Here is a 24,063-nt window from a genome sequence, read left to right as displayed (position 1 = left end):
CCATGCTCGGATACAGAAAATTTTACCCAGAGGTGGGGGGGAGAGGGGTCTTAAGGATACTTTAGTTCGCTTGGTGTGGGGGTCCAAGGCATATTTTTTGTATTTTTACTAAGTAAATTTTTAAGAAATTTAAATTGACAAACCCTCCCCTGACTCCCAGATTCATGGATGTACTCTGTACTAAGTCTTAAAATGCAATTGGTTAATATGAGTATAGCAGAAATAATGAACATACATCATAAGACATGAGCTATCTTTGGGAGCACAGCCTATTCAATTTAACCAGCTAAAACACCAGAAACACTCTCCCCTCCTTCACCATGGGGAGGATAGCCAGAGCAATTAATGGCTGCTTAGCAATCTTATCTACTAGATTAATTACCCTGATTTAATTTACTCCTTATAATTATTATCTTTTATTCTGTAATTTGTCTCTCTGGCTCTGTTTTACATTGCATACAGGGTTTGCAGATTTAATTTCACTGCTTAGAGATATATATAGCCGAGAATTGCTTAAAGTACATTTTGTTTTGCTATAAATTTTTTTCATTATAAAAAAAGAAAAGAAATGTTACACATGGGCCACTTGCTAAGGTTTGCGACCTTTTTTTTATCACATTAAAAACAGATATCACAGGCATATGAAAAATTCACCCTTTTGAAAATCAAGTGGCTGAGACAGGTTTTGAGGGTTCATGCAAAAAGTAATTTTACTGATCCAAAAGTACATGTAATTTTTCCCCCTCAATGCCTCAGATGTTTTGGCAGATATAACTGTATGTGACCAGAGAGGAGAAATTAAAGAAAAAAATATATAGCCTGGACCCTAATTATGAGTTTGGCAGACCAAATCATGTCTCCATAGAATGATACACTCATGAGTCTAGACACTACATATATCATTAAGTTTTGATCTTCTCTGACAAAAGCTGCAGACAATCACTTCCTTTGAGATTTCAGTCCATATCTCATCTCTCAGCAATGATTGAAGGTAATACCTAATGATTTTTTTTTCTGATTTGTTCGCAGGCGACTTTTCTAATATGACAGTCTGTGATGGGAAGCAAATGATCTTACGGTGCGAAAAGCCCCTGAAAATCGTCATCAGTGATGCGATTTACGGACGGATGCCGCAAGACACTTCTTTGTGTTCCGGTCGCATTCCTGCAGGTACGTTTGATTGGTTCGGAGTTGGTATCTGGAGCAGGTAAATGATTGGTTGAGATATATTGAGATATCTGATGAAAAGAGAAGGTATTTGATTGGATTAATCAGATTAATGGTGAGTTACAATGTGTTGCTTCATGATGTCAACTCTTTTGTGAAGAAGATAGCTTTTATGCCCCTGCACAAAAAGTCATTATGTACATCAAATACAATGTAGAATTATAATAAAACATTGAAATTAATTTTATGAAGGTTTTTTGTGACCTTTTTACGCATCTGGATTTCATTTTTGTTTAAGTATACTTTTCTTAAAACATATACCGTAATTTTTGAAAAATATGGTAAAAAGTAAGTACAATATGTTGCATATATGTTGATATTCAAACCATTTGCAAAAATTCAATACACCACAGACAATTTCAAAATCTCAAAGCTCAGATAGTACTGACTTGTATGAGCTGGTAATTTGATTGGATGGAGTAAATATCTGGTAGGATTTGGCATTACTGTTATATATCGGACAGAATGAGACAGGTATCTGATTGGATAAGTCGATGTTAAGGTATCTGATAGGATGAGGCAGGTATCTGAAAGGATTAGGCAGATATCTGAAAGGATCATGATGCAGATATCTTATTAGGATGCAGTAGATATCTAATAGGATGCAGTAGATATCTGATAGAACAAGGATATTCGAGGATGGTGATTGGATAGGACAAATATTTAATTTGATTGGATGGGATGTATATCTGTTTTGTAATTGGTTTGAGGTCAATTAATTTATAATCTAAATGATTAATCTGAGCTGAATTATCACTTTTAAATGAGGCATTAAAACATGTATTATGTGGATGGTTTGGTCAGTTATATCTAATAATTTGGGACTTAATGATTCTGACAGAATCAGAACTTTTTCTTTTAATTAGACTGCCGGTCCAGTACTGCGGTGGAGAAGGTGATGAAGAAGTGCCATGGTCGGAATCGCTGTGCCATTGATGTGGAGGAGTATGTGTTCGGCAATCCTTGCCCCCCAGCAATGCCTAAATACCTCAGAGTCATTTATATATGTGGTAAGGGTCCTCAGCATGTAATATTCACCTGTGTATAGTTTACAGTTGTCATACTTCCTTAATTTATGATGAAGAAGCTGGAATGAAATATTTTCTAAACAAAAATTTATTATACATTTAACTTACCCTTACATCTGTTTAAGATAGATATTCTGCGTAGTTTGAAAATAATATCTGCAATTATTCACTGTTAAACCAGTAATTTGTATGCTTGTAGTTGATTATACCTAAACTGCAGCAGAATACTACATAATAAAATACACAATGACATGTATGGCTCAATCTCGACTAAAATACTGTAAAGGGAATCAACCCCTATATGAAAATGTATCGGTGAAGGTTATAAGAATTTGTATCCATAGATATATTGTATACTTGCTAATGTAGCAAAGTTATTGAATACAATGCAAATTAAATAAATGTACTAATGTAAAAAAAAAAATATTAGCTATGTCCAATTTTAGATTAGCATTGCCGCCATTGCTACAGATATTACTCATACTGGTACTTGTTGCAGATATTTTGATAATTAAGAAATATATTTTTTATACTTAATCATGTGTGAATTATTTTACATTAATTAATTTGATACAAGTACATGCATGTACACTTAGCCTTAAACTTTCACAACTGTGTACCCAGAAAGGCACTTTTTCAAACATAGTGAGGGGTATTGGTGGAGGGGGGGGGGTGAAATAAATTAGGGAAGAATTTACAACCTGATCCATGAATTACCCAATGTTTACAGGAAATCAGTTTTACAATGCAGATCATACATTGCAGAATTAAAACCACCCCACAGGGAGGGGGGATGGGCATATACTTTACAGGGTTATGTTGACTTTCTGGAACAAGATGCAAATTTTAACACCTTCATAGCAATCAGGGTGTTGTTACAAAGCTAGCTAGACTTTTATGACAATGGTGCTATTAAATTATAGAGTGAAGTTCTCTATCTGCATTACTTTGCCTCCTATTAAGCCCACTTTTTATCATTTTATCGCTCTATGAGGGGGGTTTTGAAAAGGGATATCAATACTTCCTAGAAACAGTATTGTTATGTGTATTTTAAGGATTTTATTTTCTGAATTCATTAAGTCATTTTAGTAAAGTGTAAGGAGATTTTTTAACCCAATACTCAGCTGAACTTCAATTGATTTTTTGATATTTTTTTGGATATTGAAGCTGAGTGGTCAACAAATTACTGATACCCATTAGATCCAGCTACCGGAATTTTTTAGATATGATTTTTCCAGCTGTAAACTTATTATTTGATAAAGAAAAAATTGATATATTTTTAGGTTTTGTATTTGAGCAAACCCTATCTTTGTATCTTTATAAAAAGCTCTTCTTATTTCATTAATGCCGAGTCTAAAACTGGCCATAACATTCCTCATTACTTATCATTTCTTTTCAGTAGCATTTCCAAATTCACTATCAAAGGCAAATGTGTACAACATTTATAAAAGGCTTTCATATATACAAACTTATGAATCCATCATTTTTTAAGCAAGCTTCTAAGTTTTATTTATTGTTTTCCGTCTTTTGAAATCCTGCTGTGTGATTATATTTATATCTTCTTTTTTTTTAACTTCTATATTTAGTGGTTTTTTATTGCCCGAAAGCATTTAAGGGTTAAGCAAACAGTTGTTGTTAATAATGCATTCAAGCATTAACTTTTATGAATGAAAACTGTTTTCGCAATGCAGCTGCCGAAATGGAAAAATAACACCCTAACACACAGGCTAATTGTATTGAGCTCGGAATGCATTAGTGGATCATGATGTTTGACTAAAGCCTGCCTTTAATGGATGAAAATTCCGAAAGAAGTCTAATAAAAAGCACCTTTGATGGATGAAATAAAAGTAGAATTCTTGAGTTCTTAGTAGTGAAACACTCTTTGATAGAAGCATGACAAATCAAGAATGTTTGAAATCAGTTTCAAATCTAGTGGCATGACAAAACAAGAATGTTTGAAATCAGTTTTAAATCTAGTGTAGGGGGGCAATATCACAGCTATAAGGGCAATATGCAGTGGAATTCCAATAAAAACCTAATCATCTATAATCCACTGTCAGGCAGCTGTTAATTTATCTAAATTGTCCAAAGATGATCCTAACGTTCAAAAGATGCCTCCGCATGTTAAGTAGTCCTCAGTCGGAATTAACAGTGATTTGTGTTTGCTATCAATAATGATGTAACATTTGGTTTAAAAGCGTCCCTATTTATTCAACAACTTAATCAAACAAAAACACTGCAAGAGCGTGCAGTGGAAGGGTGAGTTCCTTCCGAATCCTAACAAATCTTGGTCTAAGTCACAGGTGGGTGCAAGAGAATATGCAAACATTGCGCTGCACTATTGGTTTTTTTTTTTATTTATTTCAGGGGGCATAAGAAAAACGCCCTCAGAAATTGCGTAACATCAGCTTGCAATGAGTTTTCCACTTCTCATTTACCGCTTTAAAGATTCCATTTTCATTTGCTATGAGAGAGAGAGAGAAAGAGAGAGAGGGTGTATTTGGAAGACAATATTGCCCATTCATTTCAATTGTTTGCCAACTTGGGCTCTTACCAAAGGGAGATAACTTCTACTAATAGAATAGAAAATGAACAAAAAACATTACCAATAACAACACTGATGATGTTTGAAAACATTTGATTTCAGTACCAAAAAAGATATTGAAGCACAATTTACGGCACAGAAAGAACCGGAAGAAAAAAGAGAGGACAACACCAGCCAGCGTAAACAACACAGACATTCCAAAGATCAGCACATCCAAACCAGACTCGAACATGTATCCCAAAGGTAGTGAACTAGTGGTATATTTACTGATAAAAGTGGCACTGCAGTATGAGCTTCAAGATCTAGCTACTTCAATGAACAAAAAATTGGGTTTATTATTTTCTGCTGTTCTGAACTATTTTTGTGGGAATTCAGACCTTTTTAGAGCTGGCTGAGAGTAAAGCAAAATTACATTATTGTTGTCATTTCTTTTACTATATTTTGAATGTTGCATGTCAGATACATGCAAAAGTTTAAAACTACGACGATTTCATTAGTATTGACTGGCATCAATTTTCGGGATCTAGTAAAAAGTCACTATTTTGACAATACAGTCAAAATAATGATTTATTCTCTCATGACATCTTATTTCAATTAAATTTTGTTTGATTTTGTGGATCAACTTGACATTGAAAACACTAAAACCAGTGTTTGATGTATACAGGTTATTTTCAACCATATCTAATTGACTATTGCAAATCAAATTGACAACTGCAAATCAAATTCTCCCTAACACAGTGTTTTGGTAAAGAGAAGTAACTTGCTGTTTTTATTTAGTTCCATTTTAAATTTATCAATCACCCATTACAAGTCAATTCTATGCAATTCATGAAAGGTTGCAGAAAATGTGTACACAAATGAATTTTTAAAAATTCATTGAATAACATGTAATTGTCTACATAACTCGATCAGCTAAAATATGTTCCCATATGCGCATTATATTACATATTGTGCAAAGTTCAAGGATCACAGTGCATATACACTAACACAGGTATCGTGTATATAAATGCAACAGTCCGGATATTTATGACAAGTATCGATTAAAGTTTCATCCCAGTAAATATGTACGACAAGTTTATCTGATATAGTTTCTATTACAAACATCACGATATCAATTTTAAGTACAGCTTGTCTGTAAAACGAAAATAAACTGCATGCCAACATAGTTTATAGAAGTACATGCATGCACACCAAATAATCTTGTATGCGTTGTTCTTGATAAGGGATTTTTTGGGGATTGCAAGTTACATAATGATTGAATGATATATCTGCATTATGTTGACCATTGTATTGAGTTTATCTTTGAGAGTGGGCTTTCATTGATAACTGTCTGGGTTGAGTTTTTGATGAGTTTTCTTTATTTTTGGTGTTTTTCGATAGTCAATTTTGACAACCATTTTGAATTTTGTTCTTTAAAATTACAGTTTTTTTCTCTACTTTCAGATCAAGAGAGAGAGAAAGAGGACATAACTATTAGCAGTAATGGGAATAAAGACTCAAAAATGGAGGGAAATGACACCACCCACCATTGCGTAAACTATACTCTGGCACCACCTGAGTTTGTGGTACCCTCCAGCAGTAAGAAAGGATCAGCCACTGGTCTGGTCGTGGATTGGTTGAACACTTTTAACTTCTTTGATAGTAAGTTTAACGAAGATTTCTCTTTTTAAAACTCTCTGAAAGCAACTGTTGCTTGAGGGTGAAAGTTCAAGGCCATTATAGTTATTGTAAACCAATTTGATTCACAATAATGTTTTTTGATATACTGCAGATGAACTTGTATGGATGACTATAAGGTATTTTTTATGATCAAGATTATCGGAAAAATAATAAACCAGAGACAATTGAGGACTGGAGAAATATTCCTGCAAATTGGCTCTTGATGAGACTGAATGAAACATATCTATATATAGACAAAAGATATTTATGCAAAACTTCCAATACCATTTAAATCATCTGTCCTGATATACCTGCATTGGTAGGATTTCTTAAGGTTACTGTAAATTGCTAATTGAATGCGAGGAGTAAATATCCGCGTAAAATCACGAGAGGCTTGTCTCGTGATTTTTAAAATCTTGCTTTTAATTTTCAGACATGTAAACTATGATAAAATTTAGGCAATCGCGATTTTATGTTCTCGCGATTTGATGGAAAACTGTTGAATCGCGGAATTTAGTACTCGTGTAAAATAAGGAATCTACAGTAATTACTTGGTTTTTCTTTTTTATTGTAGAACACAGAGAAAAAGCACTGTTATACCTGATATTAGGCATCTGTGTAGGTGTGATTATCTTCCTGCTTGTGATTGTGATTAAACTTGTGATAATCAACAAACAAAAGAGGCGGGCCACGCTGGATGTGACAGACCCCGCCCATAGCAACTCTCAGCCCCCACCCGTGGATAACAATGGGGTGGACACACCCATGTTGCCAAGACACGATTCAATGGACAGAATTGAGGTTGTGAGGTTCGAGCCCAGGCGGACAATAGCTCGAGCCAGTTTGATTGACAATAGTGACAGGACGTTAAACCATTATTATGGATGACAGTGTTATAATACGCAATAGGTTTTTTTTAAGACTTTTTAAAATGTTTTTTTCTTATATATGAAAGAGTTGTTGTTACATTTCAAGGTGCTATGTGTTGTTTTTGTATCATATTCCCACTGGGATTTTTTTTAAATGATGTTGATATTTTTATGAATACATGTATGACTAAATGTTGATCTAGATGATAAACTGTTTTACATGTCAAATTCTGAAGGACTGCAGAGACTAGAAGGGTTTAATTATGTAATAGTGCATATGCAGTTTTACACAATGAGACTTTTTAATATAAGAGTTTGTAAGGGAACTTTTTTTAATTATTAAGCATTGAAAACTCACTACTTTAGCATTGGTTTGTGAAGAAATCGCAAAAATTACCATATAATAGTAGGAAATGGTACAGTATCGTAGGTATAGGTTGAAAAGATTATTTATAATGCATTGTGATTATAGTGCTATGATAATGGTAGGATATGCTGGGAGAGGTCCCCCAATGGCAGATGAATATAGACTACCAGTATATTAGTGTGCATTTATATACACTCAAAGCTGTAAAGAGGAATAGTTTAGGTTCATCATCTCTGTCCGCTTAATTAGCAATTTAACTTTGTGGAATAACCTTTGACAGAGTTAAAGATTTTAGTCTTCTATACCAGTGAGAGTTATTCCCCTTATTAAAGGGTTCATGTACCTTAAAGTAATTTATCACTTTCATTTTCACCATATACATGGTCAGAGTTACATGTATCACACTTAGCAGAGGCTCCATGTACCTTTAATTAAGTAAATTATATCTCATTACTTTCATTTTCACCGAATATAGTACAACACAATAGGGCACAGAATGAGATTCAGAACAGGGCGTACTGGTAATTATAGGTTTGTTTACACATAACAAAGATTTTTTGCAAAGAAATAATGCACACTGAGAAAGATGAACATCGTACATGTATAATGTACTGGGTAATTTAATTAGTCTGAATTGGTAAAAAAAAAAAAAAAAAAAAATTGTGCTTTTGCAAGATGTATTTATCTGTCTAGACCTATTTTTAAATTTTTTTTTTAATGAAGTCTGCATGTGCATGCGATTATCGATGAATCTCTATGGCAGATCTGAACATAAACACTGCTGTGATATGAATGTACAATGACACAAGTTATGAGTTTTTTATCCATTTGATAAACACAGATTATATAGGTCTCATCAAGTAACCCCAAAACAATATAACGGTAAGCTAAATATTTGGGTTAGTGAATTAGCGATTTATCCTTTAGGTTCTATTGGTGCCAAAGTCATTTAATGTTTAGAAAAGCACTGGAATTTCTTTTCCACAGTATCAAGATTAGTGAGCTTTACTGTTCTGTATGTACTACACTGTATAGGGTATTATTAAGTCTCATTGCCATGTAAGATTTCAAAAATATTTTACTACAGACCTTGATTTATTTCTAGTCATTGTGTAGATACAAATATAAGCTTTAAAACTGTGTAAATACTTATCTGTGTGTATATAAAAGTAGCTTGTGTACATATCATACAAATGAATATATTATTCTTAATTTATAACCTTTCAGTGGCAATATGTAAACATCACATGTACATGTAAACTATTAATACAAAATTACCATTTTATTCAGTGTAGATGCCCATGGTTACTCAGATTTATATTACGGTATATATAATTAGTTTTTAATGATGAATGCTTATCAACACTACACAAACCCTATCCCTTACCCTCTATTTCTTTATATATATAGCCATTATTTTTTTATTTTTTTTTTGGGGGGGGGGGGGGGGGAAATTGTTCCAATACTGGTTCATGTACGTATAACAGAAATGCATAACATCCTCACCATTCTACCCCTTCTTAAATGAATCAAAGAAATATGATATGAAAAATATCATTAAATGATTTTTTTATCATATCTGGCAACATACATGTTTCATTAATATTTTATCATATTGATCATAATAAGCAAAGCTCTCTCTTATAGCCTTATTTGGTCTATAGGTGCATGAAATTAATGCAAACTCAGAACCCTTGTTTTTATTTCTGATTCGTCTTATATTCCTACATTTTGATCTGATTTGAAACTTTCGGTCAAGAAATAAGCCAAGCTTACTTTCATTTACTGGTAATATGTTTCAATAATTATGTGGCTTTAAAGTGATTAACCATAAGGCTGAAATTCAAGTTCTTGCATGAATACATTCATGTATATTTAAGTACCGGTACAATATCTTTGCAAAATAAGCCTAAATATTTGTATATTTTTAAGTGCAGCAATGCCTTGATTCCGATGATTTTAGTAAAGATACCTGTATGAACTGTTAATGTTGATGTCCAAGCTTTGTTAATGTTATAAACCTACCAATGGCTTGTGAAATGGCAAAGTAATATATACCAGTACTAAAAGTACATCAGCTTTATATCGATATGAAAGTTTTAATCATCTCTTACTCTTAATTAATACAGAAGTCTTTTGTGTTCTACGGAGTCACGGGTATCACCGATCATTCATTTTATCTTTTTAAAAGAGCCATCTTTTTCAAGCCAAGGGAGATAACTTGCCCTCTTCTCTTGTTAACGAAATGATGGAGCTCTAGCTATTATCCTTGGCTAGCAAAGATGGCTTTAATCACATGACCATATCATTAAGGATGTCACATGACCTTTTTTTCCGCTGGCAGCAACTGTACAACTATTCTTCCACCCCAATTTGTTAATTATGTAAGGATTTGTTAAACTGCGCAAATTGTGTAATGATTTTAAACTGCTGTATATTGCATATTTTTTTACTGCTAAATTAGGTGTCAGATTGCCCAAAATTGCCTCTTTTAATTTTTTTTAGTTTAATTTGTTTTATATAAAATAGAAATGAAAGAGCTCCTCCCTGACTGATGTAGTTTTGTGGGAGTGATCTTAAAATGCTCCAGATACTGTTATATTTGATAAAGTAGCTAAACGTGCTCAGTTCGTTTGTAGATACAATTTCAATTAGTTCAAGATTACCGGTATTAAGATTTTTATTATAATACAAGAGGTGTATTGATACATACTGTAAACCAAATTGAACTGTTGACATTTACTACATTTCATTTAAGTCTTTTTTCACAAAAGGACATTTTAAAGTTTGTATGTTTTCTTTAGTTAATGTTTTTTGTTAAATTCTGTTATAGAAAACCATTGATCATTACATTTTAATCGTAACATTTTACCAAGTGACTTGAAGCCATTTTTTATGAACACTGCTATTTTCTATTCATTTGACTTTGAGTATCCAATTATTCTTTCTGCCATGCATGAAATTGATACATTGTGAGCATGTGAAACTCCTGTAAATTATTGAAAGTGTGTGTTTGTTATGAGATCTGCTGAATGAGATGAACATGTTTTTAAATATTAATACCTACAAAATCTGTATCAACTTTCTATACTGTAAAATTGTCAAATAAAATACATTGTAAATAATACATTATCTCTTTTGTTTTCAAATTTCCACGTCTTTTTGCTAGATTGGCGGGTGTTAAGATAGATTCTTCAGCATGTGTCATCATTATGATCACCCCACATGAAAGGGTGCTTGGTCTGTATATAGTCTACAATCTGTAGATAAGATCCATGATGACCTTGACTTTTGACCTTGAAGTAAATGAGGGATTTTCCTCCTGCTACAGCAAACCCTTGTTTGAAACAATAAAGTCTGTACATTTATCTTGCCTAGAAAATATGGACAAACACACTATGTCATAAATAGAGATGGCTGAATAAAATTCATAATGTCAAACAAAAACAATATGAAAAATATTTGCTAAAATTTAAAATACAATTTATTGTATATTCATAAATGATTCATGTTCAAATGCAATTCAAAAAATGATATATGTAAAATTATGACCAATTTTCAAACCATACAGTAAAATGTACATAAACCAAGAGTAATGATGCATTATTACAATATTACTTGTTCAATAAGCAGCTTCAGTAACATTCGACACACTGAATCAAATCCAGGTATTTTCAATACCAAAACAGATGTTCTTCATTCAGTACATGTATTTGTCTTAAAACTCCCGAGTGCACATTTATGGAAGAAAGGGAATGTTTTTGCATCAACTTTGTGAACTAACAATATTTGGACGGCTGAATGTCTCTCTCTTTCTTCCAATATAAAATGCAACAACTTTGTTAATATCACTAAAAATTCATAAATTAGGTTGTCGTTATGGCTGGCTGTGTGTTACCGCGGTCCCCACTTAATGTTGTTCATTCCATGAAATTGACGCTTTAGCTGATTGGAGTCGGACCAGGGTGAATCTAGGTAAGCGTCTTCTGACTCGGCCTCTAGTTTCTGAAATTTAATAAATCAATAGAATTTAAATCTATATAAAATTTAATCCATATTAAATTCAAAAATTAAAGAAGTTCCTAAGTTCCCATGTGTATCTGTACACTAGCTTTCTAATTTTTCTTTACTTCAAAATTCCAATACAATTTATGTTCTTAGGTTGAAAAATTATCAATCATAAACAAAGAAGGGCCATGGAACAAAAAAATAAAAGCACATTTTTCTTGTGATTCAGAACTTCAATAACAGCTTGAATGAACTTGGGTTTCAATAAATTCAAGTTTCATGTACTGTATATTCCTAATTAAATTTGAGGAATTAATTTCCTCATAAAATTGCGAGAAGCAACCCTTGTGGATTTTAAAGTTTCACTTCTATTTTTCAGACAGTTTGGAATTACAGGAAATTATAACAAACAATTGGTGATCAAGATTTTATATTCTCACAATTTGATACAAACTATTGAGGATCGCAATTTAATATTCTTGCAATTTGATACCAAAAGGCGGAGTCGCAGAATTAATTACTCGCTTAAAATAAGGACTTAACAGTGGTACACACCTTGAACTCCTCTTGTTTCTTGTAGTAGTAGGCCATCATCTTCTTCTGTTCATCCTCTGTAACCACAGGCTCCCTTCCTGGGGCCCCTAGTCCTCTCTGTAATGGACAGAACAGCATGCGCAAACCAATAAATAACAAGTTTAACATAATTACCACTCAATTTATACATGTTAACCAGCTGTGTAAACTTCTATGGCCAAAGGAAATAAATGTATTGGTTCTCAGGCACCACAGCTTTGGGTCAAATGCTAAATTTGATAAATATTGAAAGGGGAATAATAAAATCTTTAATATGATAATTTATTCCCATTTGAAAATTTTGTAATAAAAATAAAATATTTGCCTGCTGCATGACAATTAACAATTTTTGGCCAGGACCCATACATTGATTTTTTTTTTATGCCTAATGTTAACAAGAAATTCACTTAAGAACAAGTTGAGCACTGATTTACTTTATAACATCTATGGTATTATCAAATTTGACAAAAAGTCTCTTTGTCATCTATGAATTAACATGACGTTCAATTCAATTGATCCTTGGTAATAACAATTAAATGAATAAAATACTTTTAGGTTCAACATCAGTGAAAAAATATCTACAGCAAATAAAATAAAATAATTAACTAACACTTGTTTCTTAACTCTCCAATTGATTCCGTACCTTTTGAATTTTGGCCACAATCTTTGTCTTCTCATTTTTGCCGATAAAATCTTTGAGCTGTTTCCCTCTCAACATTTCTTTTCCAGAAAACCAGATGGAGGTATTGTCTTCCTCTAAGACTTCTGTGGATGCCTGCAAAATACACCACAGATTTCTTTTTTGGTTCATACTGACCATAGCCAATTAATTATTCATGAAATAGTATAGATGTGTTACACAGCTGATCACTTGAATTTTGATACATGTATAAGTGAATGCATCTGAATACCATATGCAGAGTTAACCTCCCTGAATATCAATCATAGCAAATTTACATAAACTTGAAAACAATGTACCAGTCAATCTAAATAAATAAAACTTGTATATCTGCTTCTCTAAATAAGCTATCTATGAAAATATATCAACATCCTATAACGGTATATAGGTTATCTCAGAATGACCTTTCAAGTTCCGGCCAGTATGTATATACATTCTAGCCTTTCAGTTTCAAGTATCTGTATGCAAGTCTATACATAGTTCCATAGATTCCTTTTGTACAAGTCTGATGATGAATATTTGACAGCTTGTGTTGATGAGCAAACTAGATTGTTACATCCCAATGAAAGTTCAAGCTATTGTTAAAATTCATGGCTTTAATTTGGGGTTTGGTACAACATCTGCCAAAAAGATGCACATATATGATCTACATGCAAGGATTTCACAGCAGTAAATTTATTGGCTAATAGACAGGACACTCTAAGGTGACCCCATAAATGATGTTGTTAGCATACCTTGGAGGAGCAGATTTACAAGTCTAATTTTAATCAGACTGTGTTAATACAAGCATAGTAAACTAATGGTAAATTTAAGAACATTGAAATTTTGAAGAACCAGTAAAAGTAGACTTACTTGGGTACCAGTCAAGTCCTCCTGGTTTTCAAGTTCTAGTCTGACGTTCTCGTGTGGGGGTAAGTTCATGGGGTACACAATCATCACCGCCCCACGCAGAATATCCAGAGCTTCTTTCACTGTAGCCTGGGTAACACATACATTGGCTTCTGCTTTTTTCTGCAAAGAAAAAGATCAGGAAATATCAGTATCTTTTTTGTACAGTGGAAACTCACAATTGTGTTAGATAGTACCTTGTGGGGTTTTTTTAATGTTAAAGGGGTATTGGTTAGTAATGTTTACCTTTGAAATCATATCTTTTGCTTCCTTTGTCGTTTTCTTCATCATTTCAGCCATTTTTTCAGTGGGTGCTAAAACAGAAATCAAATTTTACTAATATATTTCAATTAATAAAAATTATTGCAAATTAACACATTCATACATGTTCTTTTCCGATATACCACATTAAATGCTTAAAGAATTGTTAGTCGTAAATCCCCCCAAAACCAACTACCCATAATTCTTTTTTAATTCTAATATTTTTCACACATTTTCTTATGTCTCTAACCCTATACATGTATTCCTGCTTTTAGCACTGCACCCATTCTCAGATAAGCGACATACCTTGACCGTTTCTTCGACCAATGGGATCCTTGTTCTCCCTGACTCCACCCTGAGGAACACATTTATCCGCCCACTCGTCCTTCAGCTTCAGCTCCTCCACCTGCTCCTCGGTGAGGCCCTGCATGTTGGGCGGAAGTGTGATTCCATGCTCTGCCAACTCTTCCATCTCTGTCAAAATAAAGCCATGGATCTTTAGATACAGTTGCATCCTTGTTTAAGCTATTAGGCTCTTAGCCTCTACAGCTTATGCCCTATTTTTGTGATTTTAAGTGGACTTCAGTCTTGGACTCTGCCTTGATGGGACACCAAGTCCATTCAATTGTCTCCATTCTTCAAGCATAAGTCCATACCAATTTACATGCGGGTGGCTGAGTTAATGTGGGTAAAGTGCACTCTCCATGAAGACAAGACACAACAAGTGTTTACTCAGGGATTTGAACCAAGGACCTTTCCATGACTTGGTACATGCTTATGGCCGCTGCGCAACATGTTTCTATTCCATTTATACATTCATTAAGGTTAAAGTTCACTAGTTGGGAAATTAGAAAATAAAAAGTTTGTACATTTACCAGTACTGCTTTATTGATTGCCTTTCTAAATTCAGAATCTTCCTATGTACTGTAAATTTCTAACCAAACACGAGGAATTAATATCTTCATAAAATCATGAGAAGCACATCTCTTGGATTTTAAAATCTTTCTTTTTTTTCAGATGGATGTAAACTATTTGGAAATATGATAAAAATTTGGCGTTTATTCTCGCAATTTGATGCAAAACTGTTGAATCGCAAAATTAAATACTTGCATGAAATAAGGAATCTACAGAGTGTATTTCTGGTCTTGTAAATTTTTCTTTTTTTAAGAAAGTTAATACGGTATACATAACCCTTGAACATAACATAAAACCAGTTAAACATTCACTGACTAAATGAGTTGCCAAACATTGCTGATATGATTAACCTTAAAATTACCTGCACAAATTCTCTGTACTTTGAGTCGCCCATTGTGGATGGCACAAACATCTTTCACCAGTTCATCAATAGGTAGTTCCACTGTGGTTTCATATAGAAACTGACTTTCATCGCCTTTCTTAATGTGAAGCTTCACCATCTTTGATGTCCTTCAATTCTGTACTTTTAAAGTGAAAGAAAAAGTATATATTTGATACTTTAATTCAAGCAACTATAAATAATTTCAACATGAAATATATTCACAACCACGGAGTATTTTTTTACACATTTAAATTTATTTCAGTAATAAGCTTGTATTTAAACAGCTACTGACAAAACTGAATCATGATCTCAAAAGCCTTTTATTTTGTCAGCATTTGGATATATATCCATTCCTTAAACAACAGCGGTTGTCTGAACCAAGACATATTTATAAATATTGAATAATTTGTGGCGTTCGGCAAAAATATCTTGGGACAGACTATAGACAAAGTACACATTATCATAATAGCTTCACAAATACCATTCAGAATGGAGGGTAATAGTGTAGGCCTATATAGAACAACATTTGAGTTTGAGTAATTGATCTGAGTAACAAGAATGTAATCGGTCTGATGAAACAAAAGGCCGTTCCATAATCTGAATAACATTGTAAATAAAAATCACTAATAACAAAGATCCGTTACTTTTTACCAAAAACTGTTCTTATAACGTGATCTATAACACGTTATATTTGAAGTTTTCGGGCTGTTTTCCTTTCTCTGTTTCAAACCCGATAAAAAATTAATCAAACTCAATAATTGGTCATATTTTGAAGCCCATGATCTGTTAACGGGAGAAAGAGAGCCAATTTTTACCTTTGTCTGTGTTCTTTCTGCTGTCAAACAAATCGAAACAAGTGCTCTGCCTCTGACACCGGAAGTTGATTTACGATATTGACACCGCAGAAATATTTGCTTGTTGTCATGGTAATTTATAAACGTTGAGGAAATTTGTTCGTATTGTTTGTATCTTTTTTTAACATGGATGAATATACAACCCTATATATCATGTCATAATGGTCAATGGTAAGCGTGTGATTGGGAATTTTCTAGAATATTAATATATCCAATCATACTACATTCTAGAAAATGTCCGAACCTACGTTGGAGCTAAGAATAGAAGAGCGCGGCAATTTCGAACTTTCCAGAATGTTCTAGACGTAAGCGGTTTGTGTATATATAAACCTGCTGAGCGCAGCAAGGTTAATCGGAGAAAGCACGTGTTACAAGATATTAGGCCAGAGGAAGGTGAGAAAAACAACAATCATGTCTATGCTTCCAGTATTCTACGACTACAGTCCAGTGTCTGCATTTTATCCTGCAATGCCGATCAGGAATATGCTGACCAGTATGCTCAACGATGAGCTGGCGCTTCTACCCCAGGTGACTGTTGCACCCCGTAGAAATCTACCAGCAAGATGGAGCCAGTCGTTTCACTTGGATAATTACAACCCCGACGAAGTGAAAGTAAACGTTGAAGACGGATGTGTCAGAATTCACGCTCGTCATGTGCGAGGGGATGAAGAGAACGGCGAAGTCCGCGAGACCAAACGATGCATCAAAATTCCCGAGGGGGTCGATGCAAGCAAAGTTCACTGTAAGATGCTGAATGACCACACCTACCTTGTTGAGGCACCGCTCCTACGCAATGAAGACGAGGAGGAAATGGAGGTCCAAGTTGAAAGCGTCCCCGCCATTACGGACGGCAAGAAAGAAGACATGCAGCTGGTTGAGAGTTCGAAACCCTACGAGACCAAACTGGACCTGTCGGTGTTCGAGCCTGACCACATTACCGTCAAACGGCGCGGGAACTTGGTGTCCGTGTCTGCTGACCACTCGCGTGAGGAGGATGGGGTCAAAGTGTCTCGTTCATTCAGGAGGGAGTTTACCGTACCTGAGGGTGTGGATTACAAGCACATCAAGTGTGTCCGCGATCCAAAGGGCCATGTTGCAATTATGGCCCCTACGGCTGATAAGAAGTAAAAGTGGAATTGGATGGACACTGCATATTTGCCTATGAAAGTATTGATTCCTGAGGAGTGTCATTTATTGATGCTGTAATCAGTGACGAACTTCACTACCTACAAATTTGTTACGTCCATGTTTCTCTTCATTCATAAACTTTTGCGTTCTGTACGTTTCAGTTAAAACGTCTACCCATTTTGTACTCATTTTCATAAGATTGATCAGTCTCGTCCATTTGTATCTATTTGTACATGTTTAATGTTTAGTTATTAAATACTGGGACAATTCATCATACTTTTCAATTACATGTATAATATTGGTTCATGTAAATTGTTAATATTTGTAATTGTCAGAAGTTAATTTTGTTTCAAATAAATCTTGTTACTAAATTTGAGTTTTGAATTGCTGATTCGTAGCTATTTTACACCTGACGCTAAATGTATATTTCTATTACAATATATACCTCCATGTAGGGGGAAAAAGGCTCTAGTGAGAAAAATTTGAACGTCGGGTGCTTACGTTTGCAGAATAGTATCGGTACCTTTTCCGGCATATTTTATTAGCTTCTATAAAGCTAATGCAGTTAATTAAAATATTGTAAGGGACAATCTAATATAGGTCCGGCTAGAATTTTTTGTGATGAAAATTGGTACATGTAATTGTTTTAACCGAATTTGCTCCAATAAGCAATTGGGAGTCTATAAGCAAACGTGCAATGTTGTAATTTAGATTCAAAAGATGTCGATACTAGTAGATTTACGATCTATTCAGTACGATTGTACTTCAAGAATGCATGACTTTAAACATCTGTCTTTTACTACTTTTAAACAATTTTTAATTGACAACGAGTCTGTAACTAATCAAAGTCATAGACTCATTGACAATTAAAAATTGTTATTTAGCAAAAGACACATACGTATATATAGTAAACACAAACCATTTTCGTACGGCTTAGGTGTTGTTGAATATGTAAAAATAAATACCAATAACGAAGCCCAAAACTGTCATTAGATGCAAATATTAGTACTTTAAAAATGTCAACTTAAATTAGATTTGACTAATTTGGTTTTTGATGTCGTATGCTGCTTATTTGCATGATTTACTGAAACCAAAGGTAACTGAGAACACGAACTTCACGGACTGAGACAAACAGACTGTAGTTACTTGTACCAAGTCCTTGACAGTCACGTGGTAATCGACAATATATAAATAGTGCCTGTTTGGGAGGGTAACAGTTGAAATTGACACCCCGAGAAAACCATTGTCAACCGACGCGAAGCGGAGGTTGACAATGGTTTTCGAGGGGTGTTAATTTCAACTGTTATCCTACCAAACAGGCACTATTTATTTTGTTATACTTAATCTTAATTTTTAAGAAAATTTTACTGCTTTTATATTGGAATAACGTGAATTCTACAGCGAACCGTACGCGCATAATTTTCGCGCATGTAACATTTTTTAATGTTACCCGCGGCCGTTGCTAAGTGCGTTACTAACGCTGAGGGTAATAGAAAATATTATTAATTGTGTCTTAACCAATCAGATTTCAGTATTTAACATGAAAGTATAACAATAATAATTATTAACTAACGTTCATTCACTCACCTTTGATGGGCAATTGATTAAATGATTTAAAGGAAGTTGTAATTTTTATAAACTTTGTTTTGCATTCGGGCTACAAAATTGATAGCAAGCATTACACATGCGCGGATCCAGAAAATTTTTCATGGGGGGGGGGGGGGGGTCCGACGGTTATTATTTGAGTTTGCCAGTGGGTCCGAGGCATATTTTTAGTAATTTTATAATGTAATTTAAAGAAATTTGAACTTAACATGGGGGGGGGGGGGGGGTCCGAACCCCCCCTCTAGACCAGCGCATGTTACAGAAAAAATGCATAATCCGGTATATAACGCGGATTATGTATTTTATTTGCAATGCTTGCTACATTACTTCACTGTACCTACTAGTAATTTTTATCCGAATGAAGCACAAAAAAAGCGTTTCAACGCAGCATAGTGCAGCATAAAGTTTACCAAAACATTTAGTTGTACACATTTTTGGTTAATTGCGGAGTTTAGTAACTTAAAAAAGTCTTTGTTTATTGTCAAACAGTCTTAGGCTGAAATACATTCCAGTTGATGCAACTGAAAACAATCTCCTCTCCTGGTGATAGCTTTCACAATGCACACTAGGGAAAAAATCGGATAGTCGACCTGAGACCCGGGTAGTCCATCCGAATTTTTGTCTGACCATGCAGTTACAGACCTGCAGCTAACGTACTTCCCAAAGAGAGAAAGGATATGGACAAATTAATCATAAGTAGACAATAAAATATCATAAAATTAAGTTTACACACAAAAAATATACATCATTAAAATAGTAAAGTTTCACAATTCCTTAAGTTTTAATTTTTACTGCTGGCCAAAGGAATTTAAATGGCGTTGTTTCAGTTGAAGTTGAACGTGTACTCTAACTATAGTCTACGTATGTTAGATGTACATTTATATTTAGAAACAATTTCTTGTCACAGTAAAATAAGAGTAAGCAGTCATCCACCCTTTCATATTACACGTTTGCATATTTCAATACGATAATTGAATTTTTTTTTAAAACGCTTAAAATTGTAGAGAGCCATAAAGCAGGAGCCTATCTAGGGTATGGAAGGACACCCCTTCCGGAACACAGGCACTTGAGGCACGAACCCCCCCCCCCCCCCCCCATCCCCCCGCCAATTTCAAAGGTTGAGACCGACAATCACTCTCTGAAAACATTTTAATATAGAAATGAAACCTTTTCAACTATGAACTACTAGTATTTTCTTTTTTTAAATTGAATCTTTTTAAAATGAGCTATTTTTTTAGTGTCAGTCGAAAAACGCTATTTTTTTAACAGGTTATAAAAAGACGACTATAAGTTGCATTTATATCAATATAAAAACATACAATAAATACAAGAAATAAGTGCGAGTTGGGCTCGGATTTTTTTTTCAATTGAAAAAATTGTGGGCGGGGGTATGCACACCTCAAGTGCCTGTGATCCGGATCCCAATTCCTATTTTCAGTGTAATCAAACTAAGAGCAATGACTGCATTATTTAAGTACTAGCAAAATAATAATTTGCGTTTACAATGTAATGTATACTAGTATATACATAGCTGCAGGTCTGTAGCTCCAGGTGTGAAAAAATTCGGATGGACGACCTGGGAGCTACAGTGCCTCCCATAGTAAAAAAACTGCAATTTACGGCGCACACAAAAATGCGCTAGTTTTGGACTGCAGCTAGTATATACAAAGATATTTTAAGATAAGTTCTACAAACATACGTTGACCTCGGTTAGCGCCAATAGGAACAATGAGCGGATCGAGGATCGATTTTAATCAGATTTTAGACATTTTTTTTTTAAAATCAAAATTTTAAACCAGGGTTGCAACCGTAAAATACCTGAATCTGCGCTGGTGTATCTATATATGCATTCATATCACATAATTTTACTCGGAAATCGACGAATAATCTTTATTATTCTAGAATCCCCTTTTTACGTAATTATCTATTAATAACACAGTTCAATGTGCGACGAGACATAAAAGATCTCCAGAGTTTTCTAGAAAATTCAACTTCCTATATAAACCTAGCCGACACTATTCGTTGATATTGTTATACATACGCACATCCAAACCAAGCGGGCGAAAGCGAAAATTAAACGAGGCTACAATGGCTTTGATTCCTATTTACTACGACTACCGGCCAGTTTCCCCCTTCTACCCAACGGCCGCCACGCCCCTCCGGGACATGCTATCGTACATGCTGAATGATGAATTGATGTCATCTCGCAGACCAGTCAATGTGTCCGGGAAATGGAGCCACGCAATTCAGCTGGAAAACTTCAAACCCGAGGAAGTGAAAGTCACCGTAGATGACGGGTGCGTTCGAATTCACGCCCATCACGCCGTTGGGAACGACGAAAATGGCGAGGTGCGTGAAGTCAAGAGATGCGTTAAAATTCCCGAGGGAGTTGACGGAAGTAAGGTGAATTGCAGGTTCGTGAATGACAATACTTATCTCGTAGAGGCGCCACTTCTGCGAAATGAGGACGACGTGGAAACTGAGCTAAAAATTGAGAGCGTCCCCGCCATTACGGACGGCAAGAAAGAAGACATGCAACTGGTTGAGAGTTCGAAACCGTTTGAGACCAAACTGGACCTGTCTGTGTTTGAGCCTGACCACATTACCGTCAAACGGCGAGGGAACGTGGTGTCCGTGTCTGCTGACCACTCACGTGAGGAGGGCGGGGTCAAGGTGTCTCGTTCATTCAGGAGGGAGTTTACCGTACCCCAGGGTGTGGACTACAAGAATATCAAGTGTGTCCGTGACCCCAAGGGCCATGTCGCCATTATGGCCCCCAAGACCCCCGAGTCCAAGAAATAAACGGATTTCCACAAATCCCTAAACCACATGGTAATGACTCAAGACAAGAAGCTTACGCTTGTAATGTAAACTAACCATCAGCATAAAATGTTGCTCCTCTTTTGCAGTTTAAAACTGCTATGTATCTAATTATGTACCTTATATACCAGTATATTGTGTTGACGTTCCGTACCTTCAGACTTTTTGTATATTGCCTTTCCGTCGATTGTGCCTGTGATTTATATATATGTAAATGCTTGAGATTAAACAGGTCTGTGTACAGTTATATATATAATATTTCATGTGAAAAAGTGACGCAGTGCTGTAATATGTCATAATGCACTATAATTAAGTAGATCTGTGATTTTCTTTACCAAAGCATACATTGTTCTTATTTGTTAATATTGTCCAGATCCCAATAATAAAATGTTAAAGATTTCCATCGTGATTTTTTTAATGTAAATTTATGCTAAAAAGTTGAGCATGTATTATCTGTGCTAGAATACTGTGCACTTCTAAACTTCGGCATGCAGTTCTATTTCCCTACATTCGTAAATTTGTAGTGTTCACGGATCGAGGGCTCGGATCCCTCCCTCAGAAAACCTTTTACATTCTCAGCGAAATTACAGAAATTGGCCTTGACCCTCCCCCCTCAAATTAAAACGCAAATATTACAATGGATCCCCCCCCCCGTAAAATGTTCTGGATCCACGCAGCTCTCTCTCTCTCTCTCTCTCTCTCTCTCTCTCTCTCTCTCTCTCTCTCTCTCTCTGGGGTAGGGGTGACAAAACTTCAAAATTAAGGGATCCAGACCTACACATCCCCTAGATCTGCACAGGATACCGGAATCTGCATCTGTGCTCACACTTCCTGGATAGACAATATATGTATTTAAATCAAAGTTTATATTATTTTAACAATAAAACTCCCTCTGTGGTGATTCACGGGATATGAACATGGTGACATCGCAGAAGAAATATAGAGCCCAAATAAATTTTTCTGCAATTTTTCGCTACCTTTATAACCCTTATTTTATTGTTTATATTAATATCTTTTTAAAAAAAATTAATAAATTGATCGTAAAAAGTAAGAAAAATTAATTGAATTATTGTTAATGAATTCCGGTGCGTTATATAAAAGAGATCGAGAGACACACATCGACTTCTACAGGAATTTGAGTTTCACATCAGCATGATTGTTTCGTGCAGTCCGTGATTTTTCTTAGGTTGCAGAAGGTTTCACCCAATCTACAGAGCTATGAATGTACAACCAATTTACGTAAGAAATAGAGGGAATCATACTTGGTGAATATAACAATAAAGGGGTAATACCCCTTAACATGTGTCAGCGGCCCCTTTTCATATAATAAATTACAGAAAATCTACCATGATTTTGATTGCATGTACTTGTAAATGTGATGAAGTGAAATGACACATATGATTGCATGTTGTTGATAGCTTGGATTTTTTTAAATATTGAACCATAGTGATTGACGCATTATCGATGATTTTGTAAACCCAGTAACAGTAAATTTCGGTTTTTGTTTGTGACCCCTCCTATTCAATGAATGAAAATGAGAATAGAATGGCCGGGTGGGTCCCAGAACAATAGAAGTGTCATGTTGTAAATTTTGAATTTACCGGGTGGCAGTAAATACAAAATTTACTGTAAATTTTGTATTTACTGCCACCCGGTAAATTCAAAATTTATCTCTAAAGAAGTCATTTTATTTTTTAATAAAATGTCGATTTCTTATATAGGTTTCAGCTAAAGGTTCCAACTCCACTGGTTACTTATTGTTTTTTGTTTACCTAGATGAAGGTAACGCGGGTTATGTAATTTTTTTTCTGCAGTGATTGCAACCTTTATAACCCGCATGAATCACCAAAGGAAGCATTTTCTTGTATACATATCTCTAAACATAACTACAGTAATCTTGAAATAGTGCAGCTGTAAGAAAGCTTTAAGAGAAAAATCTTAAAGTACTGAATGTTTGATATTAACGAATCTGATTAGACTCGTCCTCCTTATTTGGATAAATTTACGGCGTTATACTTTTGAAATCTCTGTTTTCATTGAATAAAACGCCAAGATATTTGTAAAAAAAAAAACATGTTTTCCGTGTAAGCTTGTGTTTCCCATACGAAGTTATTTTCATGCTTCTCTTTCTAAAATGTATAACTGTAGTGTGAAACATTAAAAATTTCCTACATATCCTATTGTTTTCTTTACAGTTTGTAATGGTGAAGGCCATCTTGACTTTTGCATTTTTTTTTAGAGTTACATATAATTTT

The 24,063-nt window shown here is 34.6% G+C and overlaps 4 protein-coding genes across 7 annotated transcripts in view; 3 read left to right on the top strand and 1 right to left on the bottom strand.

Annotated features, from left to right (window-relative positions):
* LOC128183863 (protein eva-1 homolog C-like) overlaps nucleotides 1-10,822 on the top strand; it is a 48,621-nt gene extending 37,799 nt beyond the window's left edge. For all 3 annotated transcript variants that reach the window (XM_052853053.1, XM_052853054.1, XM_052853055.1), the window contains 5 exons: nucleotides 1,030-1,170; nucleotides 2,094-2,237; nucleotides 4,903-5,043; nucleotides 6,244-6,441; nucleotides 7,034-10,822. In XM_052853053.1, coding sequence (XP_052709013.1) covers nucleotides 1,030-1,170; nucleotides 2,094-2,237; nucleotides 4,903-5,043; nucleotides 6,244-6,441; nucleotides 7,034-7,347 — 938 coding nt within the window. In that variant the 3' untranslated portion in view covers nucleotides 7,348-10,822. The remainder of the gene's footprint in view (nucleotides 1-1,029; nucleotides 1,171-2,093; nucleotides 2,238-4,902; nucleotides 5,044-6,243; nucleotides 6,442-7,033) is intronic.
* Nucleotides 10,823-11,154: 332 nt separating this feature from the next.
* LOC128183757 (cilia- and flagella-associated protein 298-like) lies at nucleotides 11,155-16,375 on the bottom strand. Of its 2 annotated transcripts, none has more exons than XM_052852912.1 (8): nucleotides 16,217-16,375; nucleotides 15,381-15,542; nucleotides 14,411-14,578; nucleotides 14,090-14,157; nucleotides 13,808-13,966; nucleotides 12,920-13,051; nucleotides 12,259-12,354; nucleotides 11,155-11,700 (listed from the first exon to the last, which is right to left on the bottom strand). In XM_052852912.1, exons 2-8 carry the CDS (start codon nucleotides 15,517-15,519, stop codon nucleotides 11,590-11,592), a joined length of 873 nt encoding a protein of 290 aa, XP_052708872.1. In that variant the 5' UTR covers nucleotides 15,520-15,542; nucleotides 16,217-16,375; the 3' UTR covers nucleotides 11,155-11,589. The 2 variants fall into 2 exon arrangements, with proteins under 2 accessions (XP_052708872.1, XP_052708873.1); XM_052852913.1 differs by having other exon boundaries at nucleotides 15,381-15,537; nucleotides 16,217-16,367.
* A 248-nt stretch (nucleotides 16,376-16,623) lies between these two features.
* Nucleotides 16,624-17,759, top strand: LOC128183758 (alpha-crystallin B chain-like). Its single transcript, XM_052852914.1, has one exon. It carries the CDS (start codon nucleotides 16,667-16,669, stop codon nucleotides 17,381-17,383), a length of 717 nt encoding a protein of 238 aa, XP_052708874.1. The 5' UTR covers nucleotides 16,624-16,666; the 3' UTR covers nucleotides 17,384-17,759.
* A 3,258-nt stretch (nucleotides 17,760-21,017) lies between these two features.
* LOC128183759 (major egg antigen-like) lies at nucleotides 21,018-22,209 on the top strand. Its single transcript, XM_052852916.1, has one exon. It carries the CDS (start codon nucleotides 21,077-21,079, stop codon nucleotides 21,788-21,790), a length of 714 nt encoding a protein of 237 aa, XP_052708876.1. The 5' UTR covers nucleotides 21,018-21,076; the 3' UTR covers nucleotides 21,791-22,209.
* Nucleotides 22,210-24,063: the final 1,854 nt, after the last annotated feature.

The sequence above is a fragment of the Crassostrea angulata genome, chromosome 5 (genome assembly GCF_025612915.1).
Source record: "Crassostrea angulata isolate pt1a10 chromosome 5, ASM2561291v2, whole genome shotgun sequence".
Classification (NCBI taxonomy): Eukaryota; Metazoa; Mollusca; class Bivalvia; order Ostreida; family Ostreidae; genus Magallana; species Magallana angulata.
This window is presented reverse-complemented; position numbering and strand designations above follow the sequence as displayed.